This window comes from Haliotis rubra, unplaced genomic scaffold (genome assembly GCF_003918875.1).
Source record: "Haliotis rubra isolate DU_JTF1 unplaced genomic scaffold, ASM391887v1 Scf103, whole genome shotgun sequence".
Classification (NCBI taxonomy): Eukaryota; Metazoa; Mollusca; class Gastropoda; order Lepetellida; family Haliotidae; genus Haliotis; species Haliotis rubra.
In genome coordinates, this window is record NW_025764926.1 from 2,001,048 (window position 1) to 2,019,382 (window position 18,335).

The 18,335-nt window shown below is 40.1% G+C and overlaps 1 protein-coding gene across 1 annotated transcript; it reads left to right on the plus strand.

Moving 5' to 3' along the window:
* Positions 1 to 2,036: 2,036 nt before the first annotated feature.
* LOC124272467 (nudC domain-containing protein 1-like) lies at positions 2,037 to 12,023 on the plus strand. The gene is made up of 9 exons (XM_046707649.1): positions 2,037 to 2,148; positions 2,824 to 2,978; positions 3,396 to 3,584; positions 4,063 to 4,249; positions 4,781 to 4,972; positions 5,791 to 6,001; positions 7,956 to 8,097; positions 9,040 to 9,168; positions 10,280 to 12,023. Exons 1-9 carry the CDS (start codon positions 2,037 to 2,039, stop codon positions 10,736 to 10,738), a joined length of 1,776 nt encoding a protein of 591 aa, XP_046563605.1. The 3' UTR covers positions 10,739 to 12,023.
* Positions 12,024 to 18,335: the final 6,312 nt, after the last annotated feature.

The window sequence follows — 18,335 nt, forward strand, 5'->3', positions numbered from 1 at the left end:
TCGGTGCTTGAAGCCATGACGAAAGTCTGTCACCAAACTGAACTGTAAATAGAACAATAATCATGATTACCGAAACATCCATTTATCATAGGGACTTTAACGCTCTGATATACTGAGACTAACGTATACTTCAGGAAGGAACAATGGAGTTTATTTAAATGATGATACCACTTTTGTGCAAGGCGGTGGGGTGGCCTAGTGGTAAAAGCGTCCACTCGTCACGCCAAAGACCCGGGTTTGATTCCCCACATGTGTACAATGTGTGAAGCCCATTTCTGGTGTCCCCGCTGTGATATAGCTGGAATATTGCTAAAAGCGGCGTACAACCATACTCACTCACTCACTTTAGTACAACTCACCCATGATGGGTGTGGTGCTCACAAAATACAGTTCTGTAATGTCATTACAGGCTTTTTATTTCTGAATACAAATTGCAACTTGAAAATGGATGCATATAATTTACAATGCCTGTCCAAGAAAAGAATATTTTCCATTGCTGCTAAAATTGAGACATACCAACTGATCAACACAAAGAGTGAGTAAGTTAAAATGAAACATTGTATCAACATCATTTCAAGAATCAATCCAAATAGGATGCTGCACTTCATGACCAGCAGCAAAGCCATTTATGATATTGCAAATCAGATCTTCCTCACCTTAACCTGTGAAGATCTGGATTAGAACTGATCTTCAGTAACCCACGCTTGTCGTAAGAGGCGACTAACAGGATTGGGTGGTCAGGCTCTCTGACTTAGCTGACACATGTCATCGGTTCCCAATTGCGCAGATCGATGCTCATGCCGTTGATCACTGGATTGTCTGGTCCAGACTCAATCATTTACAGACCGAGGCCATATAGCTGGAATATTGCTGAGTGCAGCGTAAAACTACCTTATTTCCTTAAGAACAATTGTGAATAATAGCTTTTTGTGTTTGGAATTCCAAATAAAAAGTGAAACAAAAAAACTAAATTTGACCTGAATCTACTTTCGTTATTGTTGATAAGAAACAAAATTATTTTGGCATGTAACCTAGCCAATGTTAATTTCAATTAGCTGAAAAGGTGTCAGAAGAGTTTTTATTCAAAATTATCTGTTAATACACTATCCGCAGGAAGTATATTGCATTTTTCCAGGAACACACTATATAAGTCTTACTGAGATTGCACTTGTGATGAAGTATCCCATAGATGCATGTGCTTAAGTCTACCGTTTCTCCATACTACATCCTTTTAATTGCCATACTACCATGATTAACATTAAGTGTTGGTCTAAGATGCAGAGTTAGGGGAGGAAAGAGAATATTATTAGTAGGCCATTTCTGGGGAATGGTGCGCCTTGTAAAGTGCAATATCCCCCTGTAATGCCCATGTATCCAAAATTAGCCCAATACATATGTGTACTTTCACTACTGATATTTTTGACCAGAACAAAATATAACTGTAGGACATATATTTATGACTTGAGATATTTAATCTCCTATGTTTGTGAGATCGAGAGGCAGCAACTTTAGTCAATGGGTTTAGGTGAATACTAAAATACTCTATCCGTTTACGCTGTTTACCACTGGTTGTCTGTTGGGCAGATGTCTCAACTGCTGGATTTCGTCTGAATCTTAACACCCTAGCAAAGACATACACAGCACAAACATGAAACTTACCTATAATGTAGCGAATAATTAACACTTGGTGTGCAGAAAACGCTTGATTCAATGCCTGTTGCAACCCATTCTGCAAAAGGCTCTATTTGTTGAGGGACTTTCCAAAGGGACTTCCCCTTCTAAAAATAAAAACGGAAGTGGGCTATTACAAAAACTATAATCTCCTGATACGAACGCACAAATGTTAATCATGTCGAATATACATATCTTGATGTTACAGTGACTGTATGTATATAATACTAGAACTAGATGATACCATGAAATATTTTGTTATAATGTTAGTAATTGTATTTGTTATTGAAGCTTTGGAAAGTGTGTATTATATTTCTTTGCTCGCTGTAAAAACAATTTCCTATTTTATGTTAATCAGAAACAACATGGCGGTGCAGGGGGATTTGCGTATCCAAAGAGAACTGGTAAACCCACATTTCGACGGATATAAACTTTCCCTGGATCATTTACCAGTTTACACCAAGACGTTAAATAAAGGTAAAGTCAAGACGAAAATACATTTGGAAGGAGTTGCTGAGTTTGAGAATGACGCCATCATTTCTATACAAAAAGTGACATGTAATTTCGGACACGTGTTCGAAATGACGAAGGTATATCTGTCGTTATCAAGAAGTAGGTGGCTTACCCATATACGGATTGATTGCAGTACCTCAGCATTTGTTAATGCCTCTCGCGAATAGTTAGCATCATGGCATATGTGGAGTCATTTCATGTGTTGCATTTTAAAAAGATTTTGATCAATCCATATTTTGATGGATACAAGTTGTCATTTGATGCACTGCCTGTAATTGTTAAGCAGATTGGTTATGGTAAGTTTCTTCGATACGCAAAACCGTGATAATTGAAACGATACTGAAATTGTCAGTTTGTGTGTTAAGAAATGAATCATTTATGAATGCTGTCAACGTGTCTATATTGAGTACTTACGTATAGTAAGAGTTACTTAACATTCTTATAGAAATCTGAGCATTTATTCATGGTATTCATGTTAAAAGTGTTATTATGATGGTTATATGATTATGACCACGATCATGACAACTCTTGTATATATGTATTTTCATCTGTGATCATAGCAATCGTGGTGATTTGTGATCATGCCCTCTTAAATTTGACATGTTGATCTTTGCATCTTTTGAACCCTTTTCTTTTCAGGCATTGATGTCAGTAAGTTGACAGATGAGCAGTTCTCATATCACCATGCAAAGCTGCTGTCTGTACACAACCATTTGATTTCTGATCCATGGCAACCTCTGTCAGTTTACTTTGTTGATAGTGACTGGGCCGTTCACAGAGCATTTGGTACTGATGTAAGTTTATCATTTATACTGCTGTTGCCATGGTTACCTTCTTTGGCTAAAACATATATATTTGATCATGAATGATGTCTGATAGTAATACAGCCTTCTTATTAAAATGCTATCCATGTTGTATTTCCATTTGTGGATGTGGTTAAAACATTCACTTCCCTGGTTTGATACTCCACATGGGTACAAAATACTACAATATGTAAAGTCCATTTCTGGTGTCCCCCTGCTGTGATATTGCTGGAATATTGCTAAAAGTGGTGTAAAACCATACTCACTCATTCACTCATATGTTGTTAGACAGCCTGTGATGTTGACTTTCCAATTAATTACACTATTTTTGTGGTTCTATGAAATATTTGCTAGGTCAAACATGCCAAGTTTTAACTGTTAACAGCTGATAAAGCTTGTCCATTTCAGGGAAACCGTGTTGACATCAGTGATTCGTTATTTGGGATCCCTGAGTCGGCGAATTTGAGGCTGCAACATGGACGTTTTAATGTGACCCTGACCTTCCCTACAGAACAGCTGGCAGTGCTGTCTGACGGGGCAGGGAATCTGTATCTTTTGGACACTGGGGACAGGAAAGGGGTGCCAAAACAATGGAAGGTTGGTTCTTAGCAGTGCTTTCTGTTCCAATAATTGAATGGTTAAGCTTTACACTTTTGGTTCAAATATTCGGGTCATTATTCAATGTTATCAAACATCTTATATAATGTGTATGATCAATCATCACTATTATTTCACACAACACATGAAGCAATGATTGATACCAATAAAAAAACTTTTAGTTAAAAAATTGAATACACATGTCTTCATATCCCAGTTGCGTATTTTGATGCTCGTGATGTTGGTCATTGGATTGTCTGGTACAGGCTCGACTATTTACAGATCTTGATTCACATCAATTCTTTTGATAACACACCAAAGAGACACATTACAGACACAAAGATGAATCTTGAAGCCCCAGTTTGTATATTGATGGTTCTCAGATGAAACAAGAAAGTTTAAATGAAATGCTTTGATCATGTTGATGATGAAGATACTATGAACATTCAGTTAATGCTGGTGATGCCCAATGCTTCAGAGCCTGTACAGCAAGCCGGTCCTAGGTGATGGGAAGCAGTTTGTTGTTGTTGACTCTGTACATCACTCGGACAATGAGACAGACCGCGTGGAGTGTCTCCTCCTGTACGTGGAGGAGAGGGAGGCCGAGGCTGGATCCTCCATGTCTCCTTTCCTCACAGTCATTGAGTGGATCACCATAGTGTCAGGTAACCATGGTAACATGTTTTATCAGGAGATAATCGCATTCATCATTTAACAGGATTGTAAATGAGTGATTACAGTTTGATTTTACTGTTGGCTACCTGGAAAAAAGTACTTGAAGCCATGTAGCTAAGTTTTCCTTATCCTGACTCATGCTATATTGATTATCTTCCTTTTGGCGTAATTTGAGCTAAAGATCTAAAGTTATAAGGATATAAAGCGCAAAAAGGACCCTGAAGTGAACGCCCAACCGTCTGCTTGGGCGATGAAGGAGAGAGTGAGGACAGCATGGTTTTGGTCATGTGGGTGCAATATGGCGGGGAAAAGGGAGGCAACTTGAGGGTGAGTGATTGTACATTCACTTCGGGAACTAAACAGGATTCAAGTTTCCACTTGAATGTCAAAAGGAGAAGGGAGATACGGAATATAGCATGTGTCAGGATAAGTATAAGATATCAGTTTTATCCGAAAAATTACAATTTTGTAATAAATTGAACTTTAAGGCCTTCAGTGATGTGTCACTGTTTGTGATGCAGTTGACAAGAAGACCTGGTGTGTGGAGAGGACGAGACGACTGGAGGGAAGCAAGCCCTATGACTATGCTGCTTTAGACAAGGGAGGCAACTCTGTCCTGATTTCGGCCAGTCAGCGCTACAAGCTGGTGTCAGATTCTGTGAAGCCAGTGCAGCCTGATTCAGAGGGGGACTGGGAAGTTGTGGGGAGAGATGGTAAGATCATCAAGATAATTTACAAATGATAATTTTGAACAATCCTTTTTAAATGTCTACTTTGAATGTGGTTGAGACACTCAAGTAGATATGATACAGTGAATTTTAATTGAATTTGGTTATAGGCAGTGAAAATTTGAAAAAGGGTTTTCCTGAAATATTAGCCAATGCAATTTTGATTTACTATGTTAATACCAGGGCAAAAATTAAAATCTGGAATAAATCTGTTATTTTTCTTTATGTAATTAGTTGTGAAATTTGAACATGCTAGTATCTCTAAAAACTAGCTAACCCACCTGGCCAGCAATATTTTGAGACTATTTCACATAGTGCTTCAACCAAGAAGCGGTTTTCAATCAATGAATCAGGCTAAGGAATGATGAAATAACTCTCAGGTTATTAATCGTAACATCATTGCACATATAGCAATATTTTCCTCTTTGATTGTAGCCACTTGTTGTTCATGCTACAATGCCAGCTTTTGGTTGGGACTATCTATCATGTTATCAACTTATAAAATATACACGTCGGTCACAACTGTGTGACAGTGCCACCAAACGTTGAAATATGGATAAGGGAAGGGAAGTAACTCTTGTAAACTTGACAGCTCAAAAATACACATTTCCCATTTTCAAATTTTACATATGATTTTTTGTTCTTTTTGCTTTTATTCTGGAGTATTGTCTGACTGTACCTCTCCTTAGTTTTATTTTGTCACCTGGTCTTGGAAATTTGGACATATTGACATTTTTAACCTTGTAATCAAGGCTATTACATTCCTTGAGGGCATATGTGCATATGATTGACCTTATTGACAGACAAGCTCCCAGAATACACCTGGACACAGGACAACGAGGACATACATGTCCAGTTCACTGTCCCGACCACGGTCAGCAAGGCCGACATCTATCTGACCCTCAGTGCAGACCATGTGGACTTTGGGGTCAAGAACAGCACAGTGCTCCTGAAGGGGGCGCTGCACACCGAGGTGGACGTTGAGGCCAGCACATGGACCATCGAGGGGCAGAAGTGAGTAATTAGGGATCGTCAAAATAGGTCTTCATATTTCAGTGACGTTTGTGTGGTGCATATTTTGATGTGTAGGTCCGCCCGGAGAGCGGGAGGTCGCGGGTTCGATCCCCGACCGCGTCATAGCAAAAGATGTTAAAGGTCACATGCAACCAAAAAATCAAACATAATTAAAACACAATTATCACTTATTCATGACATATAATATACATTGCTGGTTATGAAAAAACATATAAACAAAATTATATGCGTACAATCAAAAGTGCAATATTGTGTACTTGGGTTTACTTCCCAAGAAACGAAGCAGCCGGGATACCGAACCCAGTCAGAGCGGGTGGGTGTGCTCTCAAATGTAACGGCTGGTTCATTTGCAGATGCCCTCACGGCTCATTGTGTGTGTATATATAGAGATGTTGGGTTTTGTAAATACATGCTCATTTTTTGTGTATAACATTTTGCAATCAACAGACATCATAACATGTCATGTGTTCAAGTATCACACCTGCCTGTCTGTGTAATTACATAATGTGACAGAGACCGAACTCGGGCCATAAATCAATGCGTTTTGTTTATGGTGTATAGCCTGATTGGTGTTAAGTTCAAATTGCGTGTGGTCAGTGATCGCAGTTGTGTATTGAATATTGTCATTAGCAGACAGGCAGGCAGACACACAGGTGTCAATAAAACAAGACATTGAGTTTTGTCTGTGACAACGACATAATATCATAGTTAGAAATTCTGTCAACACTAAATAATGACATTGCTTTTAAGTATCGAACTGAGAAAGTGACTCGGTAAGAAGAACGTGTGGTGAAATAGACAAATGAAATTATATAAACAGTTTATTTACTGTCATAACATATAAAAAGCTCGCGCCTGTGAGATATCAACAAAACATTGGGAAAATAGCTCACACCAAAGCCTTCACCGAGTATTCACCGGACAGCCTGCTTCCAAGTTGCGCGAACCTATTTCACTGCGCACGTGCTATGAGCGCAGCCCAGCTGTTGAAACCAGTTCTCCCCCCAAAAGTCGGGGGAAAATTAGTGAATCGTTTGAACTCCGATTTCGCGCGTTTTTTTTCATCGCGTTATTTTTCAACTTTATAAGTTGAATTTGCATTTTTGATGATTTGTTTCGTTAAGTCCATACCGAAAGGTATCAGAATCTGCAAAGTTGTGTTTTACGTTGCATGTGACCTTTAAAATATGGTACTTGTTGGTCCCTGCCTGGTCGGCTCGGAGTCAGTACAATGTGTCTGAGTGGGGTATTCATACTTCACTGCGGCATGGTATCTTAGTGGGCTAGCACTATAAAACCAGCTTAGTACAAGCAGCCACACATACACACACATGCACATCGTCATATGAGCGAAATCGGGTTGTCAGGCTCGCTGACTTGGTTGACACGTCATTGTATCCCAATTGTGTTGATCGATGTTCATGCTGTTGATCACTGGATTATCTTGTCCAGACTCGTTTATTTATAGACTGCCGCCATATAGCTGGAATATTGCTGAGTGTGGCGCTGAACAACAGACACACAGACAAACAGATATCAGATACAGTGAGCTATGTTTGTAAGGAACATGCATATATCAAATTGATGGATATAACCTCTACTTTTTCATCCTGTCATTTGCTGCACATTTTAATATTTTTGTGCAATATCAATATTATTAACAAAGATGACATTGGTTTAATTTTGAATATTCCATGAAATTAATGTAATGTTTTAAAAACACTAATTCACTTTTCAAAGTGTCTTTGAGGTTTGCAGCTATTACATTGTACATAGGGTGATAGCTGATAGGGTAATAGCATTGTTGCAGTGTTAAGTGTTGTCATGGTAACTCCAGACATGGGCACATTGGCTGTCATCTTTGTGTCCCAGTGTCTTCATGTTGGCACAGCCTAGTGGTTGACAGGTTGATGAACTGCTGGATGTGTTTCAGATTGGTTCTGTCCTTATCCAAAGAGAACCAGACTGCGTGGCCGACTGTTGTCATTGGTGACAACAGAGGAGAGATGGTCTTAGACCCTGACCAGATCAACCAGATTCATGAGAGACTGGCCTCATATACGTCAGATCAGATGGTAGTTTACTTACTCTTCCTGTATGTATAAGAAGTGATGTGTCTGTGTGGTGAGTGTTGGGAGTGAGTGAGTGGGTAAAAACGTTTTATGACACCTTTAGCAATGTTATGGAAGTTTCTTGTTCCGGAGACACAAGATATGGGCACAACACATCTTATTCCATGAGGGGAAACATGGCAGGATGGGTGAATACTTTACTCACTAGGCTACCTCACTGTCCCCTCGTGGGGTTGTCATGTTGTCATGGCGTTGCTATGATATTGTTTTGGTGTTGTAGTGATGATGTTGTGATGGTGTTGTAGTGAGGATGTTTTAATGCTGGAGTAGTGAAGGTGTTGTAATGCTAGAGTAGTGAGGGTGTTGTGATGCTGGAGTAGTGAGGGTGTTGTGATGCTTGGGTAGTGAGGGTGTTGTGATGCTGGAGTAGTGAGGGTGTAGTGAGGGTATTGTGATGCTGGAGTAGTGAGGGTGTTGTGATGCTGGAGTAGTGAGGGTGTTGTGATGCTGGGGTAGTGAGGGTGTTGTGATGCTGGAGTAGTGAGGGTGTTGTGATGCTGGGGTAGTGAGGGTGTTGTGATGCTGGAGTAGTGAGGGTGTAGTGAGGGTGTTGTGATGCTGGGGTAGTGAGGGTGTTGTGATGCTGGAGTAGTGAGGGTGTTGTGCTGGAGTAGTGAGGGTGTTGTGATGCTGAAGTAGTGAGGGTGTTGTGATGCTGGAGTAGTGAGGGTGTTGTGCTGGAGTAGTGAGGGTGTTATGTTGCTGAAGTAGTGAGGGTGTTGAGATGCTGGAGTAGTGAGGATGTTGTGATGCTGGAGTAGTGAGGGTGTTGTGTTGCTGAAGTAGTGAGGGTGTTGTGATGCTAAAGTAGTGAGGGTGTTGTGCTGCAAGTACAGTGATGATGTTGTGCTCCCAGGGTAATGATGCCTGTGTTGTTGCCTCCAGAACCCCGCCCCAGAGGAGGACCAGGGGAAGCCATTCAACACCCAGGATCTGGAAGACTGTGATGCCAGCACTGAGGACAGTACATGGTTCATGCGGATAGATGGGGAAACTCACAAGATTTCTAATGAGGTGCACATTACAAAATTGAGAAATGAATGATTATATGAAATGCAACACTTGAACATTTCGGATACCGTACAATCTCTAGCAGTAGGACATGTCAAATACAGAAATTAACAAGAGCAGTCAAAAACTACCAGTGTTGAAAGTTTAAGACTTATCCTATCTCATGTTATCTACATTCTCTTGTTCTCATGACCTCGGAGTGAAAATGACCTGGAACGAAGTTTTCAACCTTCTTTAAACACCTTGCCCGAACACCTCCCAGCTCCAGATATTGTTTTAGGCAGTCACTGTAAGCTCATGCATGTGTGGAGCCTGCTCCAGTCGACCATGTGACTCACAGTGCTTGTCTTCATTCACTTTCTTATTTCTCTAGGATGCAGATGTTTTGTTTTAGAGAAATGTTTTCTCTTACAAATTGTTCATTATTTTGCCGGCTTTCACACAACTTTAGCATCTGGAAGTTGGTTGTTAAATATTTTGGATACTGTACATCCTCTAGCAGTAGGACGTCTCAAATACAGTATTAGCAGGAGAGTCAAAATTACCAATATTGAATTTCAGTCTCCAGTTTGGGAAATGTTTGCTGCTTCATGGTTAGACAGGATGAGGTGTTTAATAACAATAATTTGATATGCAGAGTCCAGGAATCCAAGCACTGGATGTTTGTCAAAAGAGCAGACTAAGATTTAGAAAGGGGTCACATGATGATTTGGCGATTACAGTGCATTTGTACCCTGATAGTGTAGATTGGTGTTCATACTATCAACCACTGGACTGCCTACCTCTGCACTGTGTCATATATAGGTAGCAGTTAATTGTTGAAATATTGTATACTGGCATAAACCAACATTCTCCTGTGATTCGATACAGTCTTGTGGCACAGGTGGACGATTAACATAGGTGCATTCATTGAGGACACCCAAAACCTATGATTATGAGTTCAAATCCCACTGTGCCCTGATTATATTTCTGGGTTTGTCTGCACCATACTTGTGATCCTTTGTACAACTTTTGGCTTTCTTCCCTCAGTAATCTGACATGCTGTGATGTAATTGGAATGCTGTTAGAATGTAGCATGAAACCCAACTCACTCACTCACTCTGTTATCTTCCAGGTGTATCTCAGCAGTCATCAGTGGCTGTTCAACGTGTGTCTGGAACCCAGTAAAACACCCGCTGTGTGTCTCAGGTACGATTGCGATGGGTCACTATGGCAACCAAGTGATGCTGCGAAAGATGGCAAACAAATTCTCGATCATGTCGGAATGCTGCATGCATTTGGATATGTGCAAGCATCTAAGGTCCAGCGAAAGTTTTCTTCCTGCTCCCCAGATATGTCATACGCTGTGATATCTGACTGCACACGACACCTGTACATTTACAGGCAACATATGCCGATTGCCTCCCCTTTGAGGAACAGGAAAACCGGGCGGCAGGTGAATGCAGTTGCTAAGCAACAAGTGGTTGCCCTAGATACCACCGATGACATTTTGGGACTGCGGGCAACTAATGACAGAATATTTGTGATGACGAGTAGTTCGCTGTTTGTGGTGAGACTACACACTGAAGAGTAAACTGGCATGAGTTTGTTATTCTGGGATGAACAATTGTGTTGGTTGTGTGATGCCATCGTGCAAATACGAGGCGGAATCAGAAATACAGACTCGCTGACAAAAGAGGGACTGAAATTCCTAGAAGAATATTCTCACGAAGATGGAGCCATGCTATGATATTTAAAATATTGATTATATATTGTCCTTTTACACCTGATAGTTAAAATAAGTACACTTATTATAGAATGTCTATGATATGCAATGGTCTTTGTCATGGTTGTGGCAGTCAGGGTGATAGGCCATCAGCTGTGAATGTCTGCAAAATAAAATTAAATATACATGTAAATGAATCATATTCATTACATCCATTGACCTAGCACTCACTTGTGTTGATTAAGACCAGAATGTGTTTCCTGTATGTGAATAGTGCTAAATAGATAAAATATGGTAATAATATTTAATTATGTCACATCTATAACAATAACAGTGAAGGTACATGTCATGATTTTGAATTTATGTTTCTGACTAGCCACCGAGTCGGTTGACCTACATTCCATTACCATTTGAAAGTGCATCAGACTTTTTTAGTACTGATTTCTAGAAGGTTATATGAATTGGAGGAAAAGTTGTACTTGTTGTTTGAGCAACCACTTGAAATCATCACCAGAAGGTGATTAAAATGGTCCCAATAGGCCCTGTAATTCTCGCGAGGCCCTACTTCCGGTACTAAGCTGGTTCCTGGCCCCCTTTGTGTGTGCCAACTTGTGATATGCGAGATGGCGTCCAGCTCCTGGTTCCAAATTGCATGACCGCCAAATATGACTTTACTAGATCAGACCACGTGTACGTTGTATGTCACCGGTCTCGTGAGGTGCCGTGACCTACTTGCGGGCCCAATACACTTACCTTTGCTGTAAGGCCAGCAGTTGAATCGTGTGGTCAGGTGACTGGCTTGATAACATGTCACTGTTTCCTGGTCTCGTCGTCAAACTTGACCTTTTAGAGGTCAAGGTCATATAGCTGGAATATGGTTGTGTGTTTGTGATATTAACAAAACACACTAATCATGTAGGGAACATCGGTGTGAAAAGTTTATTGTGATTTTAGTGCTCAGATGATGGAGAATATTGTTAAAAGCTAATCTGTCAACTTATTCCATATGTTTTTGGGTTATATTACATAATGTTTGTGGTGATGTTCTGTCTTGATTTATGTAGGTCCTTGATTGTCTTTGACAAGTTGCATAAAAATGAGTTTAAGACCACAAACTTTATGGATAACAACTTCTTTAATTTTGTGAGTGTGATGGTCCGACCAGGTCCGACCAAAAGTCTTATTGACTTGAGTTACTAAAAATAGACTTTGACGTCACGCTATGACGTCATTCTATTGTTTACATGTCACAGTATTGTTGACATAACTTTTTTGGTTTGTAGCAAAAACAAAATTACTTTTCTTGACTAAATGGACATGTTTTGGTGTTTAGAAGTTGTTGTTTTTTGGTAATTACATAATAAAACAATTATGTACTGGTGAATTCAGTCAATACCTGTTTTTATGGACCCACGAAAAGCAATATTGACCTCGGACTTCGTCCTTGGTCAATATTGCTTTTCGCAGGTCCATAAAAACAGGTATTGACCAAATTCACCAGTACATAATTGTATATCATCATATCAGCAGCTTATTGATGAAACCTGTGTCATACCGTCAATATCTCATTCTCATCTATTTTTGTAATCTTTTGCTTAGTTTCTACATTCAAATTTCGGGCTGGTGAATTATTTTCAGGCCTCAGGCATGACAAGGCAAAATTTGGAAACTATTTTGCTCACTGCATACCAGCTCCAAAGAGACATTTTATTAATGAAAGGGATTACCTGATTATAAAAGTTTTCCACCTGTCCCCGACTGGGCTGGCTGGACTAAGTAGTCAATCCATCGTCCACAAAACAAAATAGACATATTGTAGGTAAACTTTCCCTGCATAGTCTGGTCTGCAGGACTTGCAAAACATGTACCATCATCAATGTGGCATCCACACATATTTTCCAAATCTGAATATTTTTAGTCAAGGTGCTCCAGTAAATTGAGGCACTTTGTGTGGTAAGAACCCCTTTAATTACAACGTCGATATAAAATAGTAGTTAAATTGTCTTGACCAGGCTCCCACGTTGAGGTCAATCAAGTCATGTTATGGGTGAAATTTGTTCAGTCAGTTGGAAGGACATAAAGGGACATAACTCATAAAAGGCAGGATCAACCTGCTAAATTGAGGCAACCAGAGTCAGCTCACTCCCACTCTCTCATGAAGATGGAAAAATGAGGATTTGATGGCTTCAGTTTGTGATGAGGCTGATCTAATCTTGATCTAGCTTGATCAATCAGCATAAACATAGGGGTGAAACGGTACACCGCAGTATTAGTAGAACTGCTGTATTTTGCCTTCGGTTCGGTATTCCGTAATGCAATCCAAAAATCGGTATTTTCGGTTTTCGTACCGTTCTTTTATCTAGTCATAAAATGACAGTTTTGTTTATTCAAAATAACAAAGATTGTTGTTATAATTTTGCCGCGTTATTAAACAATGTAAGGTTTGGCTCTTCTTGTCAATTTCCTGCATTATGATTATATCTCATATACCGAACCGAACTGAACCGAACCGAACCGAACTGAAGGCCTTGTACTACAATATGTACCATACTGTTTCAGCTTGCTAAGAGCAGCATACAGTTTCATGGGCATGGTGGCAGTTGTTTTGGAACTCCTAATAAAACATCATTCATCACAGCATTATTTAAATCTGTTGATGAAAACTGGGAAATATTAAAGGAACACTTGCATTCCCATGTGTTACTTTATTTGTTTCTCTCAGTATATTGTGTGTGTCTGTCAGAGTAGGTTTCTTGTTGTTAGTCAGTATATGCAGCACCAGAGATTACACACAATGTATTTCATGTATTAATATTTAAGAAGTCAGAAGTTGCCCTATCATTATTTCTTTCATTGTAGTATTTTTAAAGGTAGGGCATTTGATTATATATAAACATACATTTCGTTTTATATTATGCAATTTGGCTTTGAGAGGCTGAGACTGTAATCTGAAAAATATGTGACAAATGTAGACAGACTGAAATTGATCTGGGGAGCAACAGCTGCTTACATGATGCAACGATTATTGACTAAATTATTTCAGTGCTTCCAGTTGTTTTGTATAAATTGCTGCTTCTACACACTATCGTTATCATCATAATGATGATGAATGTCATATTTGTGTAATAGGAGAAACACCTTAATAAATGTTATTTTGCAGAGAGATTATAACGTCAATAAATTTTGATGTGTTTGTTTATGATTACATTTTCGAGTTATGGTGTTAATGATTTTCTCCTCATTTCCTTTTGTTTTTTAAAAGAGAAATATGTCATGTAAAAGAAATAAAAAACTGATAAAGCTGTTTGTTGTGATGTTCAGTCAGTCACTCACTCACTCGTAATACCAGGTCTAGAACTGAGTCAATTTAGACGTGCTCAGTCATTCTAGTCTTGAGTTGTACTCAAGTTTATATTTTTATTTATTCTGTAGGGTCTGGTAGACAGTCTAATGACATGTAGATTTGTATGTATGAATGCTTCGTCTGTATGAACACAATGAATGTTAATAATAATATTAATAACTCGTTTGTTCCACAACACTGATGGACATGCTCAAAGCGCATCATAGCATATATGTACATATATAGAGAAGGCAGACAGTTAGTGGTAGCGTCGGAAGAGATGTGTGAGAGAGGTGAGGTGAGGTGAAATTGGGTTTAACGTCGTGCTTGAGAATATTTCGCTCATATGACGATGTGCATGCGTGTGTATGTGTATGTGCGGCTGCTTGTACTAGCCCAGACTTAAGCTGGTTTTATAGTGCTAGCCCACTGAGATACCATGCCACAGTGAAGCATGAATACCCCACTAAGACACATTATACTGACTCTGAGCCGACCAGTCCTTGTTGTACCCATTAATGCCGAGCGCCAGACAGGGACCAACGTGTACCGTATTTTAATGTCTTTTGGTATGACGCGGTCGGGAATCGAACCCGCGACCTTCCGCTCTCTGGACGGACGCTCTAACCACTACACCACAGAGGCGGTATATGAGAGAGAGAGAGAGAGTTCCATAATGAAGCAGCTGCATGAGAAGGAGAGAGAGAGAGAGTTCCATAATGAAGCAGCTGCATGAGAAGGATTGAGAGAGAGAGAGTTCCATAATGAAGCAGCTGCATGAGAAGGATTGAGAGAGAGAGAGAGTTCCATAATGAAGCAGCTGCAGCTGCAGAGAGAGAAGAAGATCGAGAGAGTTCCATAATGAAGCAGCTGCATGAGAAGGATGAGAGAGAGCATAATGAAGCAGCTGCAAGGATCGAGAGAGAGAGAGTTCCATAATGAAGCAGCTGCATGAGAAGGATCGAGAGAGAGAGAGAGTTCCATAATGAAGCAGCTGCATGAGAAGGATCGAGAGAGAGAGTTCCATAATGAAGCAGCTGCATGAGAAGGATCGAGAGAGAGAGTTCCATAATGAAGCAGCTGCATGAGAAGGATTGAGAGAGAGAGAGCTCCATAATGAAGCAGCTGCATGAGAGGAGAGAGAGAGCTCCATAATGAAGCAGCTGCATGAGAAGGATCGATGAAGCAGCTGCATAATGAAGCAGCTGATGAGAAGAGAGAGAGTTCCATAATGAAGCAGCTGCATGAGAAGGAAGGAGAGAGAGAGAGCTCCATAATGAAGCAGCTGCATGAGAAGGATCGAGAGAGTTCCAGATGAAGCAGCTGCATGAGGAAGGATCGAGAGAGTTCCATAATGAAGCAGCTGCATGAGAAGGATGCTGCATGAAGGATCGAGAGAGAGAGTTCCATAATGAAGCAGCTGCATGAGAAGGATCGAGAGAGAGAGAGCTCCATAATGAAGCAGCTGCATGAGAAGGATCGAGAGAGAGAGAGTTCCATAATGAAGCAGCTGCATGAGAAGGATCGAGAGAGTTTCATAATGAAGCAGCTGCATGAGAAGGATCGAGAGAGAGAGAGAGTTCCATAATGAAGCAGCTGCATGAGAAGGATCGAGAGAGAGAGAGAGCATAATGAAGCAGCTGCATGAGAAATGAGAGCAGCTGCTGCATGAGAAAGATCGAGAGAGTTCCATAATGAAGCAGCTGCATGAGAAGGATCGAGAGAGAGAGAGAGTTCCATAATGAAGCAGCTGCATAAGAAGAATCGAGCACTGAAAGATTTCAGTTTATTATCCCCCCCAACTTTGTTATAGAAACGAGTTCGTCCGTCTGTGCGTCCGTCCGTCACACTTTGTCCGAAGCATATCTCCTAAACTATTGGTAATAGCTTAACCAAACTTGGTACACATGTCAACTATGATCCCTAGATGTGCCTTTTGGGGGTTAGACCCAGATGACAATTTTATTTTTTGCGGTTTCCATGGAAACGTGACTTAGCCTGTGACTATAAGGATGTCATCTTGTCTGGAGCAGATCTCCTAAACTATACATGCTAGCTTCATCAAACTTGGTACACATATCAAGCATGATCCTTAGATGTGCCTTTTGGGGTTAGACCCAGATATGAATTTCATTTTTTTATCCCACCGGCATCCCATGGGATATAGTCGTCGCCTCGTCCGTCCGCCCGTCCGTTATAATTTTGTTTCCGGAGCATAACTCAAAGACCGTTCGATATTTTTCAACAAAACTTGGTAGATATATCAAACATAACCTAAGGTGGTGCCTTTTGCTATTTACAGATTATTGTCATTTTTATTTTTCTCGGTTTCCATGGAAACGTTTTGGACTTAGTCTTAAAGAAGGGTGGGCTTCGTTTCCGGAGCATAACTCAAAACCGTTCAATATTTTTCCACAAGACTTGGTAGATATATCGAACAGAACCTTAAGTGGTGCCTTTTGCTATTTGCAGATTTTTGGCATTTTTATTTTTCTTGGTTTCCACGGAAACGATTCGGACTTAGTCCCAAAAGTGAGGGGTGGGCTTCGTTTCCGGAGCACAACTCAAAAACCGTAAAATGATTTTCAACAAAACTTGGTAGATATATCAAACAGATCCTAAATTTGTGCCTTTTGCTATTTGCAGATTTTTGTCATTTTTATTTTTCTTGGTTTCCACGGAGACGATTCGGACTTAGTCCTTAAAAGTGAGGGGTGGGCTTCGTTTCCGGAGCACAACTGAATAACCGTATAATATTTTTCAACTAAACTTGGTAGATATATCAAACAGATCCTAAAGTTGTGCCTTTTGCTATTTGCAGATTTTTGGCATTTTTATTTTTCCCGGTTTCCATGGATACGATTCGGACTTAGTCCTTAAAAGTGAGGGGTGGGCTTCGTTTCCGGAGCATAACTCGAAAACTTCTCAATATCTTTCAGCAAAACTTGGCAGATATGTGAGGCAGATCCCAAAGTGGTGCCTTTTGCTATTTGCAGATTTTTGTGATTTATTAGATTTTGTGATTCAGATTAGTCTCAAAAGGGCGGGGTAGGTTTCAGTTTCCGGAGCACAACTGGAAAAACTTAAATTCAGACTTGGCAGATATGTGAGTCAGATCTTGAAGTGGTGCCTTTTGCTATTTGCAGATTTTTGTGATTTATTATTTTCTCAGTTTCCATGGAAACAATTCGGACTTAGTCTCGAAAGGGAGGGGTAGGTTTTGTTTCCGGTGCACAACGCGAAAACTTCTCAATATCTTTCAGCAAAACTTGGCAGATATGTGAGGCAGATCCCAAAGTGGTGCCTTTTGCTATTTGCAGATTTTTGTCATTTATTTTTCACGGTTTCAATTGAAACAATTCAGACTTAGTCTCAAAAGGGCGGGGTAGGTTTCGTTTCCGGAGCACAACTGGAAAACTTCTTAATATCTTTCAGCAAAACTTGGCAGATATGTGAGATATCAGATCTTGAAGTGGTACCTTTTGCTATTTGCAGATTTTTGTCATTTATTTTTTTCATGATTTCCATGGAAACGATTTGCACTGTCTAAAATCAAGCTGGACTTTAAGTAACTGTCAGATGATTTGTTCTTTCAAAGATGTGGGGGCCGGGATCCCTAGATGAATTTTATTTTTGTGGTTTCGATGGAAACGTGACTTAACCTGTGGGTATGAAGATGTCATCTTGTCCGGAGCAGATCTCCTAAATTATACATGTTAGCTTCATCAAACTTGGTACACATATCAAGCATGATCCCTAGATGTGCCTTTTGGGAGTTAGACCCAGATATGAATGTTATTTGTTTTGGTTTCCATGGAAACGTGACTTAGGCTGTGACTATGAGGATGTCACCTTGTTGCATTCCCATGGCAACAAGTTAGGCTTCAACTGAATTTGGTGGTAGTGCTCCTTTCTGGAGCAGATCTTAAATACCTTTCAATACTCTCCTTCCACTTTGCTGTATACACTCCTAAACATGTGACATAATCATAACTAGTAGACATATTAATAAAGGGTAGTTTGCCGTTCTGATCTCTGATCGGAGATTTCTACTGGGCTGGTGGTGGGGAAACATCTCCTGAAGATAAGGGTATAAGTAAAGTCAGTCCTCTCCCGGATTCC